Source organism: Chanos chanos, chromosome 8 (assembly GCF_902362185.1).
Source record: "Chanos chanos chromosome 8, fChaCha1.1, whole genome shotgun sequence".
NCBI classification, from domain to species: domain Eukaryota; kingdom Metazoa; phylum Chordata; class Actinopteri; order Gonorynchiformes; family Chanidae; genus Chanos; species Chanos chanos.
Genome location: NC_044502.1, coordinates 13,092,571 through 13,105,745, shown reverse-complemented (window position 1 = coordinate 13,105,745; position 13,175 = coordinate 13,092,571). Strand labels below are relative to the sequence as shown.

General features: G+C 39.5%; 1 protein-coding gene across 1 annotated transcript in view; it reads right to left on the bottom strand.

The window, feature by feature from the left end:
* Nucleotides 1–12,786, bottom strand: part of abi3bpb (ABI family, member 3 (NESH) binding protein b) — a 35,265-nt gene extending 22,479 nt beyond the window's left edge. Inside the window, exons 1-2 of the mRNA XM_030782867.1 lie at nt 12,680–12,786; nt 570–667 (exon numbers count right to left, since the gene is read on the bottom strand). Of these exons, the coding sequence (XP_030638727.1) occupies nt 570–667; nt 12,680–12,786 (205 nt within the window). The remainder of the gene's footprint in view (nt 1–569; nt 668–12,679) is intronic.
* Nucleotides 12,787–13,175: the final 389 nt, after the last annotated feature.

The window sequence follows — 13,175 nt, the reverse complement described above, 5'->3', positions numbered from 1 at the left end:
ACAGGGACATTAGAATTTTCCAAAACAGACCAATACAGCCAGGGCAATCACGACTGCCATAAATCACAAATCTGTTTTTGGCTAAATGTTTTGAGATTATATTCATTTATAACAATTATGCATTCTTTCTGCTCTTTTGATTGGACAAAATAGACAAATTCTAAATGAAAAACAAGCAAACTGAGCATTGTTTTTGTCAAATATGAGTCTATGTTTTAAGCACACCGTTCTGACCATACGCTCTCAGAGGACAATCACAATCTTTCCAAACAACTCGCTACTCTCAAGAATCTATAAGTGTGCACACAGACATGCAACAGCAACTTGCGGCTAGGATTGTCACACCCTGCCAACAAAAGCAAAAAGGCATCCACCTGCATATATCTCTTCCCTCTGCAGACCTGAAAGCCCTAAAGGCAAAAGGATGCTGAACACCATTGTTCCCAACAGAGTTCCCACACAATATATATAATGATGTTTTATGCCCCTATGGTGTTGTAGTGATTGTGAGTGCAGAGTGTGTGTTGGATGATGATGATGATGATGATGAAGAATGGACATGCACTTGCCTCTGACTCTCTGTGCAGAGTTGCAGGAGATGAGTAGGATCCCGCCAAGGATGATGAGGAGGAAGGCTCGGAGGAGCATGGTGCCTGATATGGGCGCTCTGTTGATATGGAGATGCTGGACAACTTCACTAAGACTCTAGGTAGCTGGCTTAGGACTTGTTCAGCTCTCCGTGTTTGACTGTTGAGTGATAGACACAGACAGTGGTCCCGCAACATCTATACTGGCTGAGAGAGGGAGGGGACTACTGACATCACAGCACCACACACACAGACACACGCGCACATGCAGACACACACACACACACGCACGCACGCGCGCGCACATACACACACACACACACACATACACACACTTACCTCTCTCTCTCCCTCTCTCTCTCTCTCTCACCCCCCCTCTCTCTCTTTCTCTATCTGTCTCTCTCCAGTTCCAGAGAAGATTTTCCCTCCCTAGAGTTTTCTTTTTTTCTCTCTCTCATTGTTTCAGCCAATGAGGCTCAGTACAAGCACTGAAGAGATGCCAGGGGCTTCTTTACGAAGTCATGGACCAATCAGAGAGCTTGTGAGTAGATGCATTGGGAAACAGACAGGGGTAGCATCCACTTCTCCTTGAACCAGATGTTAACGCCGTGGCCAGTTCCATGTAGAACCAAGACCAAGTCACCGTTCTTTAATCACTCCCTCCCCGAGAACAAAAACACGTGTGCTGTGAGTGGCACAGCTAAAAATGTTCTACAGTACATCCATTCACATTCAGAGTCCAAAATTACCCAACTTGATGAGGTAATGTCCACATATACCTGCCAAAGGGCCATGCCCATGGCAGAGAAAAGAAGTGTGGGAGCAATGTCCAGACGTGTTTTGCAACGTACGAACGACAAGCACTTCCACACGTGCCGTGGCATGCGACAGGAAAAGGAAAGACAGTTGTTCCAGGCAGCACTGATCCGATCCAAAGGATATGAATAGAGGCGTTTTCACCAATCGTGTGATTCCAGTAATTACGCAACGGGATTCCCGGGCTGGAACTTAGTGAACCCTTAGTATGAATCCCTGAACCATGGAAGGAACCAACCCCCTAAAAAAGGGGAAAAGGCTGTCCAGATAAAACAGAAAAATCAGTAAGATTCTGGAAATAATATTCATCTTGTTTTGCGCTTCAAAATGATTCACATCACAGAAAACAAACTGTAACCGTTTTCCTTTTGAAGCGACTGAAGCCACCGCCACTAGCGTCAGTGGGAGTCTGTGCCTGGCTAGTAAATATTTTACGAGTCCACTTTAAAGGAAAACTAGGTGGTTATACTGTTGGGAACTAAAGCTTCAATCAGTTAGGCAGGATCATTATCAAGTAATAAGGGGCTCTTGCTTTCACAATTGCAAACAGCTTGACTGCTCATCTCCTTTCAAGGTGATGTTGTCATACCGATTTGCTACAAAATGCCTCAGAGTCATCCTGGGGTCAAACGCATGACCTTTTGACAGGGCATCTCGTGTTTGTAAAGTTTTTTTTTTTTGTTTTTGTTTTTTGTTGTTTTTTTTTTTTTAACAGTGCTTTGTGGACAAATTAAAGTAAAAAAAAAGAAAAGAAAAACAATAATTGTAAGATCTTCTTTAAATGTGTGAGGAGTGACTTTTGGCTGAAACATCAGAGGAACCCAACTAAGAAACTCAAGGTGTTTATGGCTTTCAGTGTGTAAAGCTTTGATAGGTTTGTTGTTGTGTTTTGTGGTACTTAACAAGGCTCATTTGAATGCCATTGATTGAACAGTCACAGCTTGATTGCTTATAAACCCCAATTGAACCAGCATGTTCATACAGATTTATCCTTATTAATACACCTAAGAAAACCTTCTATGGAAAGAGTAACAATGCAATGAAAGTCAACTCAGGCAAGAAAGAGACTTTCTTTTTCCTTTTCTTTTTTTTTTCTTTTTTTCTTTTTTTCCTTTTTTTTTTTTTGAGAGCACTTTTTCCAGGCATTCTCAGAATTTGGGGAACAGGTCTGACAAGGAAAAGAAAAGATGTTTGTCAAGGTACACATTTTGTCTACCTGATGCCTGTCTCACGCACACACACACACACACACATCCACACTCACAATGTTCCTGCTTCAAATCAGCACCTGCAAAATATCAAGCTGATGAGGGCTGAAGTTACAGGAAAGGCAATGTGGAGCCAACACAGAGAGTACCTTGCTAATCTTATATAACAGCCTCTTCATGTCTGGCCTGCAAACCTAGACCCTCTGAGACGGGAAAACCATTCTGTGTTCCACAATGCAGGCATTGTCTCCCGCTCCTGCACTATTGCTATAAGAGTGTGAAAGAGCACTAGAAAATCACTAATAGGAAAACAAACATTAAAAACGTCCTTTTCTAACAGCCCTCTTCCAATTGAGTCTCCTGAGACTGTGTGCACATGATATTCCATGAGGTAACTGTAAGGAGGGATTTCGTTCCCCTCGAGACTGTCAAACTGGATCAAGATCATTCAGCTCAGTCCTAAGTCAACATTATCTTCACCATCTGATTTCCTTCGTAGTTAAAGGATAGAAGAGTTGGGTGGATTAGGAAGTGATATTATTGTTAAATGCTGATAACAGGTAAAAATGTTCATCTGACAAGAACCACATCCATTTCTCGACACCTCAGTTTCCTGATTATGTTATTCACATATTCAGTTAATATGTCATTTACATATTCAATTGTGAATACATAAATTAATCCCTCAATTGAAATGTCACAGCCTAATTGATTATAAACCTCGCATCTTTCGAGGAAATCAGTGTAGGAATTAGGAATAGAGGGGAAAAGAAGAATAAAAAATGACCTTAATTAAAACATTTTTGTGATTTGATACAGTAAATGTTTTAATCCCCTCATTAAAAGATGTCTGAGATCTCCTGACCAGTCTTGAGACCGGTTAATGATTGCTCTCTTTTGCCCCTGTCTTTCTGGACCTGACACATTTGAAGAAGATGACCACCTGATCTTTGTCAAGGCTGCCAGAATACCCTGTGTGCTCCCTCTCACCCTACTGTCATCTAAAGGAACCTGACTGACCAGTGGAGCCTACTGAGCTACTGGTTATTAACCTCTGACCAGACTTAGTCTGTCTTCATCATGTCAAATGTTACCCTTAAAAAAGACAAAACTATTCAGTGATCCCATATGCTCTGAGCAGATCAACCAGTGGCTTCACCAACAAGGCTACAACTCAAAAACTGCCCTGGTATTTTGCTTTGGCAGAAATGGATGAATAACTTTATAGATTCCGGTCAGATATGCAGCTACAAGATGGGTGTATATGCGAATAAATAAGTTGCCTAAGGCACAGATGGTATCCATATCTGTCTTCTTGTTAAAGAGTGCTACTGGTTTAAGACCAGGGAGATCAGTCAGGTGTGCCTTACTGAGGCTATCCCCTTTTCACCTATAAGGACAGGGAGAAAAATGGTCTCAAGGGCAAAACCAGTGTGCTGGATTTTTTCCCCCTACTCTCCTCCACCAAAGGAAAGTGGAGCATAAGACTGATATGGGTCAGAATTTCTTTCCTTTCTACTATCATTATCAGCTGGCCATTCTTTCTTTCTTTCTTTCTTTCTTTCTTTCTTTCTTTCTTTCTTTCTTTCCTTCTTTTTTTCTTTATTTCTTTCCCCTGCTCTTTCTCTTTTTACTGGATATCTCGTTCACCTCTGAATGTCTCCCAGTTTTAAAAATCCCACATGTTCGTGGTTAGGGAAGCGGCTACGCGGCAAACCTTCGATTCTCTAAAAGAACTGGTCACGCTCTACGGCAGCTGGATCCCTCACGAGTCCTCTGGCTATGACACCTCCAGTAGAGTCACATTCAATCAACCTTATTCTGGGTGATTTAAACAACAATGAAATTCAGACAGTAAAACCACTCTATCTAAATGACCACCAATTCTTTTTTTTATTTGATACTGGAATATGATCTGAAGTGATTCATGTTCCATGCCACAGGTCAGTGACTGGCGATCAACTATTACTCTGAAAATGGAACAGTTATGGCATGGTTCTTGAATCTAATACACAGCATAATTTTATGCTGACATCCTTTGCATTGTAGCTGACTGACCTTTCTCTCCCTCCCTCTCTTGTCATGCAGTGAGTATTTGCCCTGGCAGCTGCTCCGAGCCACTGGCAGGCTAAGGTGACGACCATCATCGCAAAGATTTACGAACATTTACACACTGCATTCTCAAGATAAATTACCTTCAAGCAAGTGGAAAAATGGCTAGTGAACTAGCAAGTGAACTCTGCCAAATTCCCCCAAAATATCAAATTAGAAAAATTTTGGTCTACTTTTGTCAGCAGGTTTAGCTATTTGGGGAGAATCTCACAGATGGAGACCACATGGACTGGCCCAACTCAGTTGCTCCAGTGAATTCCCCCAGTTGGACCAGTTCGTGTTGGCCAGAGAGGGAGCTGATAATGCAATAATTTGAAAATTTCCATTTCCCAATAAAACATTGTTAACTCTTTTGTGGATACTTGCGATGGAATTTCGTACTACGGTCTCCTTTGACGACCGGACCATAGGTTAAAGCTGATGGAAAGATCAGAACCTCTGTAATGTCGAAACCATGCTGTGGAGATCTACACTCACTGATCCATGTCTCCTTTTTCAACACCTATCATCATCATTACAAGTGATCCAGGATCTACAGAACAGTGTGTTCAGACAGATTAGCAAAACAAAAACCACAGGATAGGAATTTCTTGGCGTCTTCCGCCCATCCAGTACTCTAACGGTTCCACTTTACGTGAACACTGGTAAAAATTGCTTCGGTGGAAGTATTGAAATTCCCAAAGCGGCGCATGACTATGATTAATACAACTGTCTGAGGAGGCCAGGGAAGTTTCCCTGGCAAGTTGCCATATGTGTTACATCTGGGCAACTGAATGATTTTGACTATATTTTGTCATGTCAAGTAAATCTTCTGTCAATGAGACTATAACCAAAAATTCAGTATGGACATATGTGAAACACATATACAGCTGTAGTCTTGCCAGCACAGCACACAATCCATTTTGTGCTGCACAACATTTTCACATACAGTCAGACAATAAAAATCAAGGTTTCAGGTAAGACATTTCCATGGAGATTGTAAATTATGTTCTCTTTTTATCTTTTATATATATATATATATATATGCTTCTGTCGCTGTCCAAAGGTGGACCCTTAACTTCGGACCTGTGGTGCTTCTCTATGTGATCCATGGCCAAAGTAACTATGCCCTCAAAGCAGTTGCTTCCTTCTGTCACTATAAATCTCCTTTGTCTGAGGACACCATTAGCAAAGCTTCTTAATGTCTCTCTGCTGATCTTCTTTAAGCTCATGTTACCTCTTCCACTTGTTAAATGTTTAGAAGTGATCCTTCTTTTTATTAATCTTGACCCACAGTCTTTCACCCTTGTCCATCCAGCCTCTGTCTTCATATGACAAATATGTTTTGTTAAGCATAAGTGTGTGTGTGTGTGTGTGTGTGTGTGTGTGTGCGTCTGTGTGTGTGCATGGATGGAGAGAGAGAGAGAGAGAGAGAGAGAGGGAAGCAAAGAGATGGAGACACCAAATTACTTCTCAAAGTATTGTGATGAAAATGAAACACAAACCTCCTGAAAAACTCCCTGAAAAACATTTCCAGTTTTATATGAATCATAATCTGACATTGGGTTTCACTTCATCATTCTGGTTTTATTAACAAGCTTCTGGTGAAAAACAACTCGCCCTCTGACGTTCACAGCTGCATAAATTGTGGATGAACAGTTAAAAATCCAGGGTTACAAAACAAGCACTGACCTATGAGTAAGAAAAGGCTTGTGCATGGGGGGAAAGAGTTGGTAATAGCTTCATGGAAAGGTTCACCTGTTTTGTGGGGGATTTTTTTTTCTTTTTCTTCATGATGTTTTTAGCCCTAAACACTTCCGTCAGTGAGGGTTTCATGGGTTTTGCTGACAATTTTAGAATTCTAACTATTATCATGCTTAGCTTGACATAATGGGCCACATGTACCAGGCAACAGCTAACCTCATTCATATCTTGATCTTATCACTCTCTGTTTGTTCCCAGCTGTGAGGTCACAAATGTTTTGGAGCTCAGCTATCAAAATCAGCACAATGCGTCTGATCCTGATCTACAGAGCTCTCTTGATATGAGGGTGTTTTAGCAAACCTGTCCTTAAATGCTAGCATGTACGCATTTTGTAGGCTTAATACACATTATCACGCCTCCTTTCAACCCGCAATAAATCTTGTGGCACTGAACAATTTGCTTCATTTTGAAGGTAAAATGAATGCTTCTGAACCTTACGTCATAATGGTTGCTGCCAGTAACACGTTAGACAAGTTTATGAAGAGTAATGATCGTCTATGACTATAGACGTAGACAAACTCAAATGAAACATGAGCTGTGAGGTTTCTAACACTGAACTTCCTAAGCTCAGTCTTTCCTCAGTGTCATCCAGTCTACATGACAGCTTTTATGTAACGAGTATATTTACTGTTCAGGAAACTGGACTGTTTCAGATATCAAATTAAAAACACTCTCAGCAGTTTCTGCCCGCAAAAAAAAACCAAAGGTGTAAATGTTGCGGTGCTGGAAAATATAACTGGAGTATGAGGATAACTGAAGCGTAGAAATGTGTCAGAAATCCCACATATACAATCCATATTTTTAAAACTGTTGAAATAACAATTATACATAATATTTACTAAATAAGAAGTGAAATTATTTGTTAAAATTAAACTGGCCACTCCCTGACAATACAACTGCATTAATTAAATTATTCTAGGTGCTTTTTTTGGTGAAAAAAAAAGAAAGATGCAATTCACTTTCCAGTGCAACAGCATGGTAAAACAGACTGTGAGGGAAATACATAATATTTTATCTGTGCCCTGCCAACTGTCAATGGAGCATTACAGTGCTATTTATGACAATAACTCACATTTACATCTGTATGTCTGTTTTTGTTATATGTTTGTTATCCAGCTCCCCCTAGAGATCTGTCTGAGTTCCAGGCTCCATCAGTAATTTAACATAATATGGATTCTACACAGCACTTTACAGCTCGTTAGAATTCACGGAAGTGTAATGTAATGGCTAGGTTGTGCCAGCGACACCAGAGACAAGCAGTATTTGTTAAAAGAATTTTCGTCAGGTGATATTTTTCAGTACATTTGAGCCTTTGCCCAGAGAAGAAATTGTAGTCTCTGGAATGTCTAGATGTTTGCAAAGAATATGGAAGAAACTTGTTAACAGGCAATTGAGAACGAATGGGCTTTGAATGTCTGGCGTTTACCTCATGTCATTGGAATAGAGGGTAAAGACAGCTGCTGGCATCAGCCCTAACAGGCCTGAAGAGTAAAGCATGTTTTAAAAATGATTTTAAAAGTTTGTGGTCCCCCCAAAAATTCAGGATTACAGCCAAAAACAAGACAATCAAGACCTCAAAGTAATTAAAACGTTGCCAAACTGAACCAGCTAGAGGTAACAGAATCTTATCAAATGCATTTAAATTCGTGAATGGCCAATGAAAATTTGTTATTTTTCAAGTTACTTTAGAAGAGACACAATGGTCAAAATGGAAACGGATGGCTTGAATAGGATTTCGGGAATTCTTCGGATGTGAAGCAAACTTTGGTGATTGATCGCTGTTTGTTTTGACAGTCGCCAGATCTGAGTCTGTAAATCAAGTTCATGCGTCGGTCCACTCTCCAGACTCAAATGATTAGTCTAAATAAATCCAAGTATGGAAAATAATCAGAGAAAAATTTAAACTGCAGAAAAACAAGACGAGAGAAGAACAGATTTCATAAAAGAACAAGAGGAGTGCCATACCACAATTATGACAATAATCAGAAATAACTATTGACACCAAGTTCTGTGCTCTGTGTTGATCATGATCTTTTGCATAGATTGTTCAGGTTAAAAATAACAAAAGGAAACTTCTGCATCCAATTTTCCAGTTATATTTACTTACCTGTCACTACCAGTATGTTTTCTCAGATTTTTCTTCTTAGTGGAACATGTTACATAACTGCTCCAGGTAATCTGTCAATAAAGTGGTTACTGACAGACATTTTACTTACATGTAGAGCCTGTGTGTCATGATGTTGTCAGTCACTAGAAATATGGGAACCCTGGTTGTGCTTGTGCTCTCATTTGTGTGTGTGTGTGTGTGTGTGTGTGTGTGTGTGCGTGTGTGTGTGTGTGTGTGTGTGTGTGTGTGTGTGTGTGTGTGTGTGTAGCTGTACTTGTTTTGGCCAACTTAGGAGGACATTTTACTGAAAGCACATTATTCTCCTGGGCATGCTTTGTCAAACTGGCTTCAAAATCCCCACTTGTAGTCCCCACTTGTAAAAAAATTACATAGGCTTTTCCATAAAAGATATTGTTGTTTATTGGTAAAATTAAAAGTGTGAAAGTGTTTTTGGTTAGGGTTAGATTTAGAATTAGGACTAGGTTGTTATTCTTTAGCTTTATTATCATGGAAGTCAGTGTAGGGCTTCAGAATCTAGCACACAATACGTGTGTGTGTGTGTGTGTGTGTGTGTGTGTGTGTGTGTGTGTGTGTGTGTGTGTGTATGTGTGTGTGTGTGTGTGTGTGTGTGTGTGTGTGTGTGTGTGTGTGTGTGTGTGTGTGTGTGCAAGCACGCGAGGCCACCTACCATATACTCTCATTCTGAGGCATTATTAAAATCATAATATTTGACAGATATTTAAATGGATGGTCTCTGGAGAAATGCAAATACACACCATTAGAATAAGGCCATGTACACCATACTTATACACATACGATCCATATAATGCATAAGAGGCTGGGCTTTAAGATGATTACATAACTCCTGAAAGTTCTTGCCTGTCAAGGTTTTTGGAATAATACAAAGAATTTATCCACCCTTGACTTTATAATTGAGAACATCCTGACTAGAACAACAGCTGCCTTTTAGCACAGAGAAGTCTGGAAGCTTGTGTTCAAGCTGTTTTAGATGTATAAGAGAGAAATCTCTGAGGCCCAAGACCCATGTGCCCTGGCATGGAAATAAAGTTTATTGTTTTCTGATGCTGAGCGTTAAACATTTTATAATGATGGTATGGATGTTACATAACAGTGGGGTTTTTTTTTTTGTTTTTTTTTTTAAGGGAGAAAATCTCGGGTCAGGGGAATAGCCTCAAAGGCCTTGTGCTTCTACAGGACAAGTGGAGTTAAGAGGATGCCGTTACGCAACAGAAGTCTGGGCTCTCTTAATGGCTGTCGACAGAAACTTGACGTGAGTCCAACGAGTCCGATTTCAACCTGAAGGACAACGGCCTGACCGGAGAAGGGCACTTGTTTTCACTCATTAAGTTGTTCCATACCGAATGAATTCTGCCAGGCCAAGATATTTTCCAGTCTCTGTAAGGGAGACATGAAATAGCCAAAGGTATCACCTGTTAAGACTGATCACCAGTTTTACTCGAAACTAAAACGCAGTGGAATATGCTTGAATTCTTTTTTTTATATTTTCTTTTAAATTAGTCCTACTTCACATAAAGTGTTTTGTTTCTCTGATCAATATGCAATTGGTTCGGTAGCACCGTTCTATCTAGTTCCTTCTTTTTATGGAGAACTACTTGGTGCATGGTATCTGGAAAGATTCTCCAAGGTTTCAAGGCTGAGCAATCAACAGGAGACTCTTCTCAAATGTATTCTTCTGAGTTCATACATCATTTGCAAAATACAATAATGTGTTTTGGATGAAACACTGAAACCTGCAACCCATATGTCTGGAGACAGAGTGTATATATGTGAATATATGTAACAAGAACAACCAATACCGCATATATAATAGCTTAGTTAATTCAACAGCTAATGTTTCACATGTTCCAGACAGTTGGATTAGCTCTTCAAAACATTTGCCACTAAAAAAAGTGATTTGATCTACCCAACCAGTGTCAATTTGATTTGATTTCCATACTGTGAGCAAAGCTTTATTGTGTAGTAAGCACACCACTAATGTCACACATTAAAGGTTTTATCCAACAGTTAAATCCTTGGTTTAAACTAGGTTAATTTGCTTCAGTTTATTTAAGAATAAACACTCATTAGAAATTTGGCATGTGGAATTTACTGGGTCATTTCACGCTTTTTCCTTTAAATTGTTCCACATCAAGTTAGTTTCTTTACGTGTTTGTGCACAGTTTGGACTACTGAATTATGTGGAATGAGCTCCATAAACGAAATGTAAATGAAGTGTATTAACATTTAATTGTGTAACTAAATGTATAGTGTTATTATAGTATTTGCTAAATATTGGACAATACAAACTCTCCAAAACCGCCACTAAAACTCCCATGATTCAGAATTTTTTTTATTACTGCCATCAAACAGAAATGATATTCAATATCTTATGGGACAAAACTGAAGGATTGTAAGGATAAAAAACCCCATAGAACTCTTGACATTCTAATCCACCGACAGAGCCCCAGGAAACCTCATGTCAGTAGTAAAATATCCTCCTCATTATTCAACAAAACCAAATGGGTAAAACTACATTTGAGGAGACCTCTTTCTTAAGCTGAGCAAGAAATACCCAAGACCGTGTATGACAAGGTGAATATCTGCAGCAAGGTAAAATAGAAGGGGTACTTCAGATCCCTGGGGGTAAATAACTAAAATACATTCATGAATGTAATGTCTCCTTTGATGCACAGGTAATGTTAAGGGCCATTTCTCCTTTGCTATGCAGAGTTCCCAGTAAAACCAACACTAAAAAGAATTAAAGCAGCTTCTGAGTCTAACATTTTACCTTCTCCTCCTTGCCACAATTCTCTCATGACATCTTTTTGGTAATGGGAGACTTACAAGAAGTCACAGAGGAACTTTACAGCATCTGTAAATTAGTGTTTCCTGTTTTTCTGTCCTGTGACCCTTGTTGTTTCAGAGTCCTTCATTGTAAATATTTAGTTTTCTCCATAAAGTTGTCAATTAACAGTTTACATCCTTAAGGGTTTTGTTTTTCTTAAACCAGGGGCTCTGTGTGTGTTTGTTCTCTCCAGCTTCAGCTGATTTACCTGTTTTAACTGAATTTAAGATCAGCAGACCTGTTACTAAAGTGTGAAAATGCTTTATTGAATGTGTGATTTATTAAGATTAGCAATAATTCAAAACAGTGTTTAAATTGTGCTTTAAAAGCCCTGGAGTGGGATGTCACACCAGGCTAAAATTCTTACAAGGCAGTGTGCGGGTCTACAGTTTTCTAAAAGTAAACACACTCAGCATCACCACTGTTCTCTTGTAGTCAGGCAAACCACAAAATATAACATTACTTAGTACAAAGGCCAACAATAACATGTTGCTGTAAAGCTAAACCAAGCCTCTCAAAAGCATTTGTAGAGTTAAGTTTCTTCCTCTTTATAATATGTACACTACTTATATATATATATATATATATATATATATAGAGAGAGAGAGAGAGAGAGAGAGAGAGAGAGAGAGAGAAATATGTATATATAGCAGATGTTCTCTGTGCCCAGGAGACTTTGGTTATCCTTGTGGTACTTACACAGTTGATTTGTGTTTGTATTATTTTGTTTCCTCAACAAGATGATGACACTTGCATATCTTATGATGAGCTAAGTTATTCTTAATGGTATCTGTCAGGGGCACCGTTCACAAATACTTCTATTTTATGAAGCAGTGATCAAATGACATAAGCTAAACTGGAACTTAGTGAGTCCTTTGGTCATGTTGAAGGATAGAGTGTTTCATCTAATGCCTCCTTTGAGGTTTCCAGCCACAAAGTAAGTTATACCGGAGCCTGTTACAGGTTTCGTGTTTGCAGGCATTTAATTACATTTCAAAATTACAACCAACGGAAATAAAATGGAGATAAAAATGGAGCCTCTTTTTTTTCCCCTCAAGCCAAGGGGACAACATCATTTCCATAATCAGACAATCAATCAATTTGATATTGGCAAACCAAGAAGTTGGTTGGCTGGACACGTGTTTTGATGAACCAAACAGAACCTTCTCTTCAATCTTGTCCTCTTCAAGCTCCCTCCATCCATCTCTCCCTTTCTTCCCAGTCTTTTATTCTCTTTTACTGACGGGCCGATGTGCCGCCAGAACGGGCGAGTTTTATGAAGAGCAGAAGCTCCAGAGCACTGATGTGTTCTGCCTTCCAGTTTATAGAGAGGTCTGTAAGAGTCATCACGACCCAACGGTCTTGGACCAGACCCAACTGCAGTGTTCTGTGGTTCAAAGGCTGTTATGCAACGATTGTAGTTCGGTACTTTTCAAAAAATTCTTTTCTTTTTCTTTCTTTTTTTTTTTTACTTTCAGAAAAATAAAGGTATTCGCATCAAACTTATCTGAGCGGCTGTCTTAAGCCTTGTCCAGGTTCAGGAGTGAACCAGTCCTCTAAAAGAATAAAGCACCCAGTTGATGTGGCAATACCACAGAGTAGGGACATCCTCTCAACGTTCTCCATATGCTCACAGTACACACTGAGGTCATTCACAAACCATCCTGGGACACCGCTATTAATACTAGCCTTTCGCAAAAAGATTTTATTTCATATGAGTTCCCTCTCTGCCGTTG